Source organism: Chelonia mydas, chromosome 2 (assembly GCF_015237465.2).
Source record: "Chelonia mydas isolate rCheMyd1 chromosome 2, rCheMyd1.pri.v2, whole genome shotgun sequence".
Lineage (NCBI taxonomy): Eukaryota > Metazoa > Chordata > Testudines > Cheloniidae > Chelonia > Chelonia mydas.
The window spans coordinates 203,183,342-203,199,357 of NC_057850.1; the positions used below are offsets into that span (position 1 = coordinate 203,183,342).

A 16,016-nucleotide genomic window follows, 5' to 3' on the forward strand; every position below is an offset into this window, starting at 1 on the left:
GAATTATAGCAGTAACATAATGTCTGAATTTGAAGTTAGTGTATGTAATGTGGTGAAAATTAAGAAACAGTTTCCACAGTTTAGCTGAACAGTATACATCTGGATTAAAGTCTGAGCTAGAACATAAAAACACTTTTCATATCTGCTTTGCAGAAAGTAACTTTCTAAAGACTACTTCTTAATCATACCAACCATAAGACCTTATTTAATCTAACTTAGTCTATGTGTGTTGTTTGCCATTACTGTGAATAGATATGCAGAACATTTGGCCCATGAAAGTTTAAAAATACAAAATAATAATTGCTCTTTTAGAAAAATGAATCTAGGAATTATTTAACAATTTTTTGCCAGTCAATCAGATATTTCTTGAATTTCTCCATTATTTGCAAACCCCCAATGAAATTAAAGATATGAAGTGTACTTGCACTTCACTATTAAACAGAGTATGTTTTTTTGTCTTCTCCAACTCTAATCAGAAAAAGCCTTACTACCTTACAGCCACTAGTGTTTAAATTTAAAATGTTGTAAACTAAAACTGTTTAAAATCCATGTTTAAGTAAAAATTTGGTCACAGCAAGTACAAGCTCTTAGTCTATATTAAAATAAGAAGAGTACCTTTGTGGAAATGTATAGCATACAAAATTATATGTCTTACATGGATATCTTTCATGTAAAAACAATGGTCTGGATGAGTGCACAAAACATAAAAGGAGTACTTGTGGCACCTTAGAGACTAACAAATTTATTTGAGCATAAGCTTTCGTGAGCTACAGCTCACTTCATCGGATGCATTCAGTGGAAAATACAGTATTTCTAATGCAGTATTGTAGTTAAAACACTATTACACATTCCTTGTGACTAAAAATTCTTAAAATGTAGAATAGGTTATATAAACATGCTTTAAGTGGTTTTGGAAATACCCTTTTGGAAAGTTGGAACTAACCCTATGCTTCTATCTACCAAAAAAAGTTGGAAATAATTCCCCCCACCACCACCACAGGATTAAAGACCACATCCTGATAAGTTGCATGACTGATTTAATTTTTACAAGTGACTTGTTTAATACATTTCTAAGAGCCCTTGCCCTCACTTTTGTGCTATGCAATGGCCAGTCCTTAAATTCGTAAAGTATGAGCTTGCATGCATTATTTCTAGGTTCTACGTACATTAATTTAGTATTTTCCATTTGGGAGATGGATATGCAGAGCAAGAGAAGGTCATTGGTTAGAAGAACAAAGACGTGTACTTTCTTTTGGGCATGAAATTAACTGTTCAAAAGGGCTTTTTTGAGTTAAAAGCCACGTTCAAATACACCAGCCAGCGAGGTCAAATAAAGTCCAGACTCATAGTTCAGTTCAAATCCCTGTTCTGAGAGTTGGTTTATTAAAGACGATTCCCAAACAGGATCACGCTTAGCCCACTGTACTTGGTTGCAGTCTTTCCAGAACGTACATGCTCTTCCTCCTATGCCGTAAGATTCCAAGGCCAGAAGGGACAACTGTGATCATCTAGTCTGACTTCCTGTATAACATAGTCAATGGAACTTCCCTCAAATGATTCCTCATATCTAAGGCTACGTTTTAGTCAACGGTATTTTTAATAAAAGTCATGGACAGGTCACAAGCAGAAAACAAAAATTCATGGCTCGTGACCTGTCCATGACTTGTACTATATACCCCATACTAAATCTTGGGGCAGCCTGGGGGGATGCTGCAGGGGGAGCCACAGGTGCTCGGAGGGGTGGTGGTGGTTGGGCGGGGCTGGCTGGCTCCTTGTGGCTCCCCGGAAGTGGTGACATGTCCCTTCCTCAACAAACATGCAGCCTTACTCATATCTTTTAGAAAATCTCCAATCTTGAATTAAACGTTGCCAGTCTAGCTTCAACTTCCAGTCATTGGATCACGTTATACCTTTCTTTGATAGACTGAAGAGTCCATTATCAAATATTTTTCCCCCCTGTAGGCACTTTGTGATCAAGACACCCCTTAACCTTCTCTTTGTTAAACTAAATAGACTGAGCTCCTTGACTCTGTCACTATAAGGCAGTGGTTTTCAAACTGGAATACACGTACCCCTAGGGCTATGTGAGCTCTTGTCAGGGGGTATGCAAGAAAAATCCTGCAGTGGTGAACAACTCACTTTATTTAGTAAGACTTGGCAATCTAATCATAGGTATATTATGACCCTATCTCAGATTGGAGTATGCAGTAAGACTACATTATTTGGAAAGGGGTACACAGCCTAAAAAGTTTGAAAACCTGTGCTGTAAAGCATCTTTTCAAATTCTTTATTCATTCTCGTGGTTCTCTGAACCTTATTCTATTTATCAACATCCTTTTTGAATTGTAGACACCAATACTGGACAGTGTTCAGCCGCGGTTACACCAGTGTCAAATGTAGAGATTTGAGATTTTGTTATACATCCAAGGATTGAATTAGCCCTGCTGGCCACAGCATTGTACTGGGAGTTCATGTCCAGCTGATTATCCACTATGACACCAAAATCTTGGTCGCTGTTTATTAAAATACATACTGTTTATTTGTGCCTTGTTTACCAAGCAATCCAGATCTCTCTGTTTGGGTGACCTGTTTTCTTCATTATTTACCAGTCCGAATTTTTGTGTCATCTGCAAACTTTATAATTGATTTTATGTTTTCTTCCAGTTCATTGATAAAAATGTCAAAATAGTGTAGGGCCAAGAACTAATCCCAGAACCCCAAGCGAAACACCCTCTCAAAGATGATTTCCCATTTACAATGACATTTTGAGACTTCTCAGTTAATTAACTTTCAATTCATTTAATGTGTGCTGTTAATTTTATATCATTCTAGCTTTTTAATCAAAATGTCATTCAGTACCAAGTCAAATGTCTTACAAGAAGTCTAAGTATATTATGTCAATGCTATTACCTTTATTGACCAAACTTGTAATCTCATAAAAAATCAAGTTAGTTTGAAAGGATCTATTTTCCATAAACCCATATTGATTGGCATTAATTATATTACTCTCCTTTAATTTTTGATTAAGACCCATATCAGCTGCTCCGATATTTTGCCCAGGATTGATGTCAGACTGACAGGCCTAGAATTACCGAACTCATCCCGTCTATACTTTTAAAATATTGGTACAACATTAGCTTTCTTTCTCCACTGTTCCAAGACTTATTGAAAATCAATATTAACAATGTTGTTCATTAACATTAACAATCCATGCTTCTCAGCCAGCTGTTTTAAAACTCTTGGATACAAGTTATCTGAACCTGCTGATTTATAAGTGTCTAATTTTAGTAGCTGCTCTTTAACATCCTTATGAGATGCTAGTGGAATGGAAAGAACATTTTCATACGATACAACTACATCAGATTTTTCCCCAATACAGAACAGAAATATTTACTGAACACTTCTACCATTTCTGCATTATTATTATTGATCATTCCAAGATGCAAATGGTAGAATTGACCAGTACTGTTGTTAGGATTCTTTGTTCATAATGTAAGTTTAAAAAATTCCTTATTGTCCTTAACTCTGCTGGTGATAGATATCTCTGTGTATCCCTTTGCTTCTCTTACCAATTTTATAGAATTCCTAGCTTCAGTTTTATATTAATTACTATTGACTTCCCCTTTCTTCCATTTGTTATATGTTATTTGGTGGTCTGTAACTAATACCCCATCTTGTGCTTTCTGTTAGGGCATTGATCTGTAAGCATTCAAAATCATTTTCTTCTGAGTTGTCAGCTACTCAGAAACAGGTAATGCCATTTTTTGACATTTTACCTAATTGATCCTTTATAACTAGGTTATAACAATTGATTTTAATAGTCCAACTATGTGAATCATCCCATCAGGTTGCAGTAAAATCAACTGGATCAAATATGTGCTCATAAATGAGCAATGCCAACTCCTCTTGATTGTTAACCAGGTTCCCTAGCATTGATGTATAGGCAATTAAAGAATTTCTTCTTTTCTCGTCCTTTGATTAATTTTGTTCTCTTAACATCTCGATTTTGTGCTAAATGAGTGCTCATGTTTTTCCTCTTTTTACTCTTCCCTTTTGTTATTATCCCTCCTGACTATACTAGCCAGCCTGAAGAGGTCGGTTCTCCTTCAGTGAGATGGATGTCATCCAAACTGTACAGCTCCCTCTCCTCATAGAAGATGGACCAATGTTATACAAAACCCAAACCCTCCACGTTCTGCCACTTACCTAGCCAGCAGTTCACTTTCAGAAATTTCTGTGTTCCTTTGCTTATGGAACAGGAAGGATCTCTGAGAAGATTGCTTGGATATTTTTCTTTAGCATGCTTCTGAGTTCCCTGAAGTTCTCTCTTATCTGTGAGATATCCCATGACAGCGCATCATTAGCACCACTATAAACTCTCTCCCCAATGGATCCTTGCCCATTGACTTCAGAAGCCTATCCAGTCAAGACTGACGGCTCCAGAAAGACGGAACACTGTCCTGTTGTCTGCCTGTCTTTGCAGAATGTGCTTTTGATTCTTCTGAGTACTAAATGCCCAACAAGGATCATCTGTTTTCCTGGGGCTGTTGAAGATCTCTTTTTCTGCCTGCTTGATTTTTTTAGTTTGGGCTGAGCTGCCATCCACAGGAGAGACCCAAACATCCCTCCAGTCTCTCAGGCCAGTTGGATTTTGAGAGAGATCTTCCACAGTTTCCATACTGAGGACCTGGCATTGATTGGAAACTTCTAGCTCTGGAATTCCTCTTGGCCCTCTTTTCTCTGGTGGCCACAGCCCGCTCATCCTTGTCTGTTTCCTGTCATGCAGAATGCTGCTGTGACCTCTTGCCTCTGGTGGTTATACACTGTCAAGCCTCTTCTCTGACTTCCTCTCTCTCTCTGACTTTTTGGTGGCTGTCCTTGAATCTGGGGTACTGGTGTTACTCAAACCTGGCTGTCTAGGAACTCCTCAGCTTCTCTCATTCTCCGTAGCGCTTCCACTTGACCTTCCAGTCCAAGAATCTTTTCTTCCAGTACAGTCACAAAATTGCACTTTATGCACAGGAAGTCCCTTCCGGCTTCAGGCAGGAAAGAAAACATGGGACATCTGTTCCAGGCTCATTGCTGGTCATCTTGAAATTGCATGTAAAGCTGAACCTGGAAGGAAAGTCTCTCACATTCCCTCTCCAAATTACCTACTTTACACTGGGAAGTACAAATGGCAAATAAAATATTCGTACATCAAATGGATCCCTTTTTATATATGGTACAGCATATAGAGGCTTTGTTAAATATTTTTTCAGTGGTATAGATCCCTTTAGCAATCAAATGTGGACTTGCTTGAACCCAATGGGAATTTTGGCACTGACTTTAATGGGAGCAGGATTGGGCTCTGTATATGGCATTATCTGGGAACAATCAGGTAGAATTAAGAATGATATGGTAAATCATGTTTCCCTGACTTTTTTTCTCATCTACCATGTCAAATCAATAAAAATAAAAAGATTGTTGATCAACTCATTACAGATGAACACTGTGCATGGAAAAAATCCAGATACTTTCTCCTGTAAAATATTTGGTCTGTTGAAAGGGACTTTGCTGAAGTTCAATAAATTCTTTTGAATGACTGCTATAAATCTAATAATCAGCCTGTAGGTTTTAGATTAAGGGTGTTACTATGGTATCTGAGCATTTTACACAGTGAAAATTTTTTATATTACTTACAAAATAAATAAAATTATAAGATGCTTTGTGTTAGATAATATAAGAACATGGGAAGAGGCAGTCCCTTACCTTGAAGACACAAGAAATTTCCATCTGTCCGTTCTTCCCCTGGCCCCAATAGGTTTTAAGTATAGCTTTGGAAGTACTCATTAGAATGTTTTATGTAGACTCCAGAAAAGACTCCATCAGATCTGTTACCCTGGACTGTGTTTGTCCTCCATTAGGGCAAGGGTCAAGACTCCTGTTTTCTTTATATGTGCTGCTGTAGATTGTTTGCTGGCAGTGGGATATATTTTTCTAATATCTGCATGTGGATCATTTGAGGCAAGTTGCCATAGGTGTTTTTGTTAATGGTTTTCAGCTTTAGTCTAACAATGTGGGATTACAGTAGTGGTTCTCAACCTAATTACCTTTGTGGGCCACATATGCAGCTCTCTATGTGTTATGCTGGCCACATCTACACAATATATACACTATTTGTGTGGCCCTGAGGATGTCACATGGGCTATAGGTGTGTGCTTATTGGGCTGCCTGTGGCCCGTGGACCGCAGGTTGAGAACCACTGAATTAGAGTTTACTCCTGTTAGGCTGATTTTTATCATTCTTTTTAATAATTTGACTCTTTATATAGCTGTTTTTAGAAACTTTGATCTAGTTACCCAAAAAATAATAATCTTCCAGAATGGCTGCTGAATGAAGGCAATGTAGAATATAAATAATTCTAGGGGTGAAGTTTGGATATATCAGAATTCCATACTTTTATTTAAATACATACAAGCTAGTTGTTTTTTAATCTGCTTTTATTTTTCTTTAAATATAAATAGAAGTTAAATACTCTCACACACATTTTCAAAGCATAAATTAGTCTGTCTTTTCATTCTACATACAACCGTCTCAAGTGAATTTTTTTTCTTGAATATTAAGTGAAATCAGTTTGTATTGTAAATAGTGGTAATAAATACTGGTAGTGGAAGTAAATATTGAAATAAACTAGGCTCTGTTTAAATTATCTCTAAATCCTGGAAAAATAAATAGGCAATATTTTTTAAAAAATAAATATTTTAAAAAACAATAAATACACTTGTAAAAGGAAATCTTAATAAAATATAAACTATTCTGATTACTTCTGGTTCTTAAAATAGAACAACACTGTCATCTGCCACATGACAGATTTTGTGATGAAGAAACGTGCCTGAATTAAAACATTCAAACACTGAGATTCCTGGTGTTTTTCAGATATCGAACAGCCCTCACAGTTTTCTCCATGAATGAAGTAAAGTCTCGGAGGATGAGATGGGTGCTGATTTTCTCTATCCATTTTTTATTTGACTTCAGTTTTGCAAAAAGCGTGCTCTGGGTAGCTGGGTCTGGCATGATCACTGCATCAGGATTTTTCATCTATGAAAAAGAAAATAAAAATACATTGGTTACAATACTATAAAATGCTCTTGATGGACAGGATCTGCCTTTATGCGTGTGAAAAATGTAAAAGATGCTTACAAGAAAGCACATGCTTTTCTTTGCTGTACTACTGGGTCAGCAGATAGTCTGATGGGGCTATATAACCTTATTTACCTTATTTATCCCCACTGTAATCTGTGGTACTTGAGTTTCATTTGTAGCCTGTACTACTTGTGCTAGGGAATCTTTTTCGGAATCTGACCTGGCAATGGTTCTATGGATCTACTTCACCACAAACTAACAACAGGTGAGCAATAGGCTATGTCCCAAAGTCATCCCCATACTCAGTAGCAGCTAGGGCAGTTTGGCTGTATGGGTGGTCCAGGCCCCACTTCCTAATTGGGAAGGCAGACTCTATTTCTACTCCCCAGGATCTCTCATCGTTCCCACAGGCACAGGTTTTACTTGTGAGCTTTTTTTAGGCATTACATTTAGTTCCAGCCAGTTCAATCAGTTTCTCACTTTCATGAAGGCTAAAGTCTCACTGAGTTCATCCAGCTATAGAGCAACACAAACAATTGCCATAAATCAATGTTTTCAAGATATACAGGTGAAATCAATGGTCGATTATCTTTCCATAACAGGACTATTATTCTAGGTTATCACTGTGTGGAAAAAGTTCAGCTCCCATTCATCTAAAAACGATGAAAATAAATACTATGCAACATTTATTTTATATATACAAATGGCTTTTCAAGGAATTGAAAAATAGCTTGTAGGAAATAATGGCCTATAGTTTCCATAATTCTTGATCCTGCAACCCTCACTCACTTAAGTGGTTCTTATTCACCCGGTAGCTCCACTGACTACAAAGAATCTATTCACATGAAGAGCTATTAGTGCAAGTAAGAATTGCAGGAATGGAGTGAATTTTAAAGAGTTACATTTCAAAGTATTGCAAGACATACAAGCACAGCTAATGTGTCCTTTCAAGGTATTGCAAAACATCCAGAACAGCTATTAGAACTGAATAGCATTTAATTTTCTGAGTCCACAAATATTCAGGCTTTTGTAAAATGTTACGGTGTTATCAAATGTGATGCAAAAAGCAAGTGTTTCTCTGTAGGTGGCACTTGTTATTCAGCCAAGTCATTAACCTATAGGTTGTGTTTATCAGTAATTCTATAACTTGTACATTTGATTTTAAACTGAAAATTTTTAATCATACCATACGATCCTGCATGAAAGCTTGCTTTTATGAGATTTTAAATATTTATATTGTTTGTTAAAGGTATTCTCTAGTCTTTCTCTGGGTCACTTTAAGAGTATTTGTTTTTTACTTCAGTGGGAGTTTTGGGCATGAAGAGACTGCAGGATTGAGTCCTAATTCTACAACTATTAGGAAAAAATGAACAGAAAGCAGATTTCTCTTTGTCACCAATCCAGCATCTACTTTTTTGTGTCATTTGCAAAATAATGTGGCACATTTACTTGCTAGAGCTGGTGTGCAAATTAGAGATAACAATAAGCTGTAGAAAGAACAATCTAATTGTCAGAAAATATTTGTAAAATCTGTAATTTACCATTGATATCCTTTCTGATAAATATTGAGAGCATGGATTTGTGGAGCCAGTCTGCTTCCGTTGTAACCAATGGGATCACTATCAGTGTCTACGTATTTTTCAGAGCATAATATTTCTGACTCCTTTTCAAATCAAAGTCAAAACAATTATGTATGGGTAAACATAAAAATAACTCACCATCTGCCTCACAGTATTTGCCAGATGCTTTGTACCATAACATATGGATTCCACTTTTTGCTTTTCACTAATAAATGTTTCTCGTACATATTCCAGGTATGTCTGAAATGTAAAAAGTCCACTGGAGATTCCTCTCAAGCATTTTTCCTAAAATGAGAGAAGGGTAAGGAAATTACTTATTGCAGAAAACATTATTTGATGAAAATATTGTTTCTATGTATCAGTTAACTAGCTAATGTTTATACAGTGCTTCAGTGAGCTTCAGATAAGGCCCTATGTATGGGGTTATTAATTTATTATAAAAGTTATTGATTCCTTGCCTCATTGAATCCAGAGAGTAGACATCCATCTTCCTCTGTGATCTTGGGGAGGTTCAGATTGTTTTGGGCAAGCATCTCCATACTGTTGTCACACACAGTAAACTTCTCACACATCTGGGAGTAGACACAGAGAATTTATTACACCTTTATCACATTACCATTTCCCAGGCAAAAGGCACTGTATAACTATGTCAGTAGAAAGGCCTTGTGCATTACTGAAATCTCCACAAAAATGTTTTTTTAATCAGCTTTAAAATTATTTAGCAGAATAGTCAAATATGTTGTCCTAACTAATTAGAAATCACTGTTACATTTTCTATGCTTTTCATAATCTCCCATCAGAAACAATTTGCACTAGTCTGTCTGATACACAGCATGATTACACTAATGCAGATTGGTATGTTTTCTAAGATGTATGTCTCAAATATTTGCTCCTGTAGAAGGTCAGGAGACTTGCATGTCCTGTAAATAAAAATGCTCTGGGTGGCTGTGCATTGTGCCTGCCTACACTCACTCCACTTTTGACAAATATCTTCGTGGCCCACGAGCTTTTCAGGACTAAAAGGAATTCACTTCCATGCTCTCTTAGGCCTTGCCCATGGAAAACCAGCATAAGCCACCCTGCAGCCCAATCAGACAGAGAGGTGGCCAATTCCATGGCCAAGCTCAAGACAAATGACAACAATATCCCAGATAAAACAGCTGGAGGGAAGGAGAGGCATAAAACACCAGATAGTCCCCTTTGCTGTTAAAACCTGCCTAGTGCAGCAAAGAACTGACTAACTCAGGTTGGGATCCCAGTCCCAGCTGCCTCCGTGTATTACCCACCTCGTCCTTCAGCTTGGCCGCTTTGCTGTGCAGCAGCCATGCCAGGGATTCACAATCAGGCAGCAAGGGGCTTCTGGCAAGCGAGTCCGAGGGATCATCAACAAGTTCCTCTTCCCCGGAGGAATCTGGGAGGGGGACAGCTTTGGTCCCGAGGAGCAATGTCAGGGCTGCCGCTGCCAAGAGAGAGTCTGAGAAGAGGAAATAGACAAGGGAGTGGAGTGAAATCCTGCCAATTAAGTTACACACACTGTCAAAAAGACAGTGGGAGAGACTAGCTCACTCTGCTGCTGAGCATCTGTGTTACTTACATCCCCGAAGATAATTCATTTCCTTCTCTTTTTTCCCCCCTTTGCTCTTTCAAAATAGTTGCGGGCCAGAGGGCTGGAGAGCAGAATGAGATGCAGGAATCCCTGATCTTGGGCATATTTATATTCATTGCCACCGGTCACTGGGAAAATCCAGTATTAGAAAAAAACTTTTTTGTCTTTTGTTGTAATGAAAACTGTTATTGGGCTTCTAATGAAGGGGAGGTATAGGGATACTATTGTGAAACACTTCAGGAAAGTGAGCTCATTATAATAATGAATTAAGGATGGGAAAATAGTAATAAGACAGAAACGCCCCTGCAATGTGTTCTGGACTACAGTAAATGACTCAAGCAGCAGGCTTCCATCACTTGCTCTGGATACTCATTTCACCCCTTCTTACTTGGCATTAAACCAAGGGTGCAGCTATCCCAAGAAGCAAATACATTCTTGGGAGAAAACAGACATTTAATAATTATTATGTCATGTGCAGCAGAAGCAGTCATCCTTTTAAGGGAAAGGAAGCATAATTTAATTCACTAAATAATTGGTAGACCATTCAGAAAAAAATACAATTCATAAAAATATACAAATAAAAAAAGACTGTAATTCTCAAAAGGATGAATTAGATGGTAGTTGATGGATAGCAGTGAGTATCAGTTACTGTTAATTATTTTCACAGAATCCAGTAGTGTGGTAGGCATGTCAAAGTACATTTAGGCCTGGTATAAATGAGAAAAATTTGCTGGTTTAACTAAATGGCTTGAGAAATTGATTTAAGTTGGTTGAGCCTAGTGTGTGGATACTCTTATTTGGGTTTAAGAGTGCCTTATAATAAAGTGATTTTAGCTAAATCAGTTTCTAAAGAGATTTGTTGAAATTGGTACAGTTTTTTCATGTGGAGAAGACCATAAAAACACGTTTCCTTCACTAAAGACAGTAGAATACCAATTGAAATTTATTAAATATCTTTGGATGCTTTTCTACATTTTCAAATATATTGATTTTTATTACAGAATAGAATACCAAGTGTACAGTGCTCACTTTATATTATCATTTTTTATTACAAATATTTGCACTGTAAAAATGATAAAAGAAATAATATTTTTCAATTCACCTCATACAAGTACTATAGTGCAATCTTTTCATTATGAAAGTGCAACTTACAAATGTAGATTATTTTTTTACATAACTGCACTCAAAAACAAAACAATGTTAATCTTTAGAGCCTACAAGTCCACTCAGTCCTAATTCTTGTTCAGCCAACTGTTAAGACAAACAAGTTTGTTTACATTTACGGGAGATAATGCTGCCAGCTTATTATTTATGATGTCACCTAAAAGTGAGAACAGGCATTCGCATGGCACTTTTATAGCCAGTATTACAATGTATTTACTTGCCAGATATGCTAAACATTCATATACCCCTTCATGCTTCAGCCACCATTCTAGAGGACATGCTTTCATGCTGATGATGCTCGTTAAAAAAGAATGCATTAATTAAATTTGTGACTGAACTCCTTGGGGGAGAATTGCATGTCTCCTGCTGTTTTACCTGAATTCTGCCATATATTTCATGTTATAGCAGTCTCGGATGATGACCTTGCACATGTTGTTCATTTTAAGAACACTTTTACTGCATATTTGATAAAACACAAAGAAGGTACCACTGTGAGATTTCTAAAGCACTCGACCCAAGGTTTAAGAATCTGAAGTGCCTTCCAAAATCTGAGAGGCAGGAGGTGTGGAACATGCTTTCAGAAGAGTTAAAAGAGCAACACTCCGATGCGGAAACTTCAGAACCCAAACCACCAAAAAAGAAAATCAACCTTCTGCTGGTGGCATCTGACTCAGATAATGAAAATGAATGTGCGTCGGTTTGCACTGCTTTGGACCATTATCTAGCAGAACCCATCATCGGCATGGACATGTGTCTTCTGGAATGGAGGTTGAAGCATGGAGGGACATATGAATCTTCAGTGCATCTGGCACATAAATATCTTGTGATACCAGCTACAACAGTGCCATGCAAACACCTGTTCTTACTTTCAGGTGACATTGTAAACACGAAGCAGGCAGCATTATCTCCTGAAAACTTGTTTGAGGATTGGCTGAACAAGAAGTAGATCTGAATGGACTTGTAAGTTCTAAAGTTTTACATTGTTTTATTTTTGAGTGTAGTTATTTTTTTGTACATAATTCTACATTTTTAAGTTCAACTTTCATGATAAAGATATTGCACTACAGTACTTGTATGAGGTGAATTGAAAAATACTCTCTTTTGTTTCTTACAGTGCAAATATTTGTAATAAAAACGATAATATAAAGTGAGCACTGTACACTTCGTATTCTGTGTTGTAATTTAAATCAATATATTTGAAAATGTAGAAAATATCTAAAAATATTTAAATGAATGGTATTCTATTATTGTTTAGCAGTGCGATTCATTGTGAGACGAATCGCGATTAATTTTTTTAATTGCTTGACAGCCCTAATAAAATATTAATTTACTTTCTATATGTATCATGGGAGAAGTGAGTGTTAAGGACGGACAATGCTTCCCTTTTCTTCAAAACACATTCAGCTGTTCTTACAAAAAGTGCTACAATATTTGATGTCATACTGGCAATTTATAGGAAAGTGCACTGTAGTAATTGTACATAATTTGCTGCAGTGTGGAAATGTGGTCAACAACCCCCTTGTGGCAAAGTTCAGAGACCACCAAGCCCATTTTTACTTGACCATAAATCTGACTGGAGCCATTTGAACTCTAGTTGAGAAGCCAGAGCAATGACCTTCTTGACACAAAGCCCTCTGATACCCCCTTAATTCATAGCATTAATTTCATATGATCAATGCATATATATAAATGTAACACTGACATTATATAATCTAATCTAATGTATCAGAACATTAGAACCAGATCAGACCGGTGGCCAGATGGTATTCAGTCTGGTATTCTCTCTCTGAGACTGGCCAATTCAGAGGAAGGCATAAAACACACAGCCACAGGCATGGACAGTTATACCTAAGAGGAAAGTTTCTTACTAATCACAGACAATAAGTGGCTGATCTGAAGCCTGGAAGTTGAGATCCCTTATATATATTTTTTGTCCTACCTAGTGAAATTGAAGGTATTCTTATTATTCATATAAAAATCTAATATTTTTTTAGAATTATTTTAAGCATTTTTCTTCATTACTATCTTATGGCAAGGAGTTTTGCAGATTAATTTTGTGTAACATGATCAGTGTTTGCAGTGGTGTTGTAACCGTGTCGGTCCCAGGATATTGAAGAGAGACAAGATGGGTGAGGTAGTATCTGTTATTGGACCATCTTCTCTTGGTGAGAGAGACAAGTTTTAGGTCTGGGAAACTTAGGACTTGTCGTCATGTACCCTGCTACAGACGTGCAGCTGCGCCACTGCAGTGCGTTAGTGAAGATGCTGCTAGGCTGATGGGAGAACTTCTCATGTCAGCATAGTTAATACACCTCCCCGAGAGGCAGAGAGCTTCTCCCATCGACGTAGCTGTTTACATGGGGATTAAGTTGGTATAACTACGTCGCTCAGGGGGGTGGATTTTTCACACTCCTGAGTGACATAGTTATACCAATGTAGGTCTAGTGTAGTCGTGGCTCAGTGTGTCACGGCTAAATGCAGGGTGGAAAATATTGTTTAGGGTAAATAATTAACACATATTTCAAGGGACCATATCAGGTGAAATGGAGGCCATCTGTTATCCGTACAGTAGAACATAACACCTACATGTTTATATGATAAAAACTCCGTAAGGGTGGGATTTTCAAAAGTACTCATTGTTGGCCTTACTCAACTCCAGTGCAATCAATGGGAGTTCTACCATTAATTTAAATGGCTGCAGAGGTAGGCCAATACTAAGAGCTTTTAAAAACCATACCCTAGTCCCCCCTGCCCTTTTTAACTACTGATGTTCACGAAGGTAACTCTGAATACAAATGTTTTTTTCATAAGGATGAGGGGAAGTGTAGGTTACTCCCAAGGTTGCTACCCTCAGAGGAAATGGTAATACCATCGGAAAATTCTAAAGAATGCTGAGGTGTAGGAGTCAGAGCATGTCAGCTGTCAGATGCATGCTTAGAAGAAGCTCAAACAAGGGTGGAGACAGAAAACAATGCTAATGTCAGCAAAAGAAGGGTGTCTGCTAAATGAGTAAAATAAATGGATAAATAATTGCCATTTCTGTATAGAAAAGAAGTGATTGAATAAAGATTTGAAAAACTACTGCTAGAGCTGCTATATATTCCACTCTACTCTATTTACATTCTGTTTTTAAAAAAATGTCCAATATTCTACAGTAATGATCCAAACCACTACAGTTTGGGATGTGCTTATTGCATTATTTGAGCCTATTACTATAGGATACTATAATACTTTTAATAAAAGTAGGAATGCTACTAAGCATGTAGTTTTGTGCTTCTGTAGAGAAATCTGTTCAGAGTGTGGAAAAGTGCCTCCATCATTTGTAGCCCATGAAAATTGGGATCAGAATAAAGAATGAACAAATGGCATATACATGGCTGACCGTCTCTTGAGAGGGAATTGAAGCCAATTTCACTGACATAGTTTTGGTTTATATTCTCAGATACTTTCCGCAGCATTTATACAGGACTCCTGTGAATATTGAATTAGGGGTCCTTGCACCCTCAACAAGACAAACTTCTTTCTATTGAGGAGCCTTTGTGCTTATAGTCCCTGAAGTTGCAGGTCCTGTTGGTGCCCAGAGCTGATTCTCTTCCTCAGTCTTCTGAGGATCCATGGAAGCTAAATATGATAACCTCAGCCAGAAACTGCCTCCATAAAAAAATACCGAGCTTCAAGAACTGGGAGAATTTCTACTCCCAAGTATTTCCAAATAAATCTCCGTTGGCTCTGTTGGGTGCTATTGAATGAGGCAGCATTAAACCAAGGTGCCTTGTGACACAGCTGAAGTAAACAGGTCCTTTACTGTCCTGTCTTAGCACAGTTCATAGCCAGAGGGATTTCTTCATTTGAAAATGTACACCAAAGGATTCCTTTTCATTAAGAGAAGTCATTTTGCTGCATTGCAATTTACTTGTTGATTATTTGCCAGATCTTAGGGGAACTGCAGAGGCATTTGGGATTTTTGCACAAAAAGTGCAGGGGAGTAAACATTTTTCTCCCCTTTTAGCACATTCTCATCATTTTAAAACCACAGGCCTAGTGAAAGACAGTCAGAAATTTCCTCTCTGAGCATTTCAACCAGCCGCATATGCAAACTGTTTGGATTCCCTTGCTTGTCTGTGTCTGGATGGTGGTGTTATGAGAGAAGCCTTTAGTTTGGGAGAGAAGTCCTTGGTCATCTTAAAGTTTGTACGGTGGTTTTCCAGATTTGCCTGCTAACTCAAGAGGAGAATTTTTGTCATTCATTCTTCTGGACAAGTTCTATGTTTCCCCTAAGCCAATCCTGTTTTGTAGGCTACTGTAGATGAAAAAAGGCCATAGAGACAACTACTCTCATGGAACACTGGGCAATTTAAAGAGACTGAGTTTTGTAATGGAGTGCCTCTCAAATCAAAGTTGTCACAAAGTCAGAGGAGGAGCGTGTGTAAGGGATGATAGATGCCCTTTTGTAGACTCTCAGGCTACAAAGTGCTTTCTAGTGCCAGGCTGATCAAGTGGTAATCGTATTACAGTCATTTTTGCTCTTGAACCACTGGTCA

General features: G+C 37.6%; 1 protein-coding gene and 1 long non-coding RNA gene across 2 annotated transcripts in view; one reads left to right on the top strand and one right to left on the bottom strand.

Annotated features, from left to right (window-relative positions):
• Positions 1-16,016, top strand: part of LOC122464709 — a 67,018-nt gene that overhangs the window by 25,169 nt on the left and 25,833 nt on the right. The window contains exon 2 of the long non-coding RNA XR_006289001.1: positions 8,940-9,006. This is a non-coding gene — a long non-coding RNA (uncharacterized LOC122464709). The remainder of the gene's footprint in view (positions 1-8,939; positions 9,007-16,016) is intronic.
• Positions 2,373-10,563, bottom strand: IL6 (interleukin 6). The gene is made up of 5 exons (XM_043541083.1): positions 10,300-10,563; positions 9,992-10,179; positions 9,164-9,277; positions 8,844-8,990; positions 2,373-7,080 (listed from the first exon to the last, which is right to left on the bottom strand). The coding sequence occupies exons 1-5, from the start codon at positions 10,316-10,318 to the stop codon at positions 6,889-6,891; spliced, it is 660 nt and encodes a 219-aa protein (XP_043397018.1). The 5' UTR covers positions 10,319-10,563; the 3' UTR covers positions 2,373-6,888.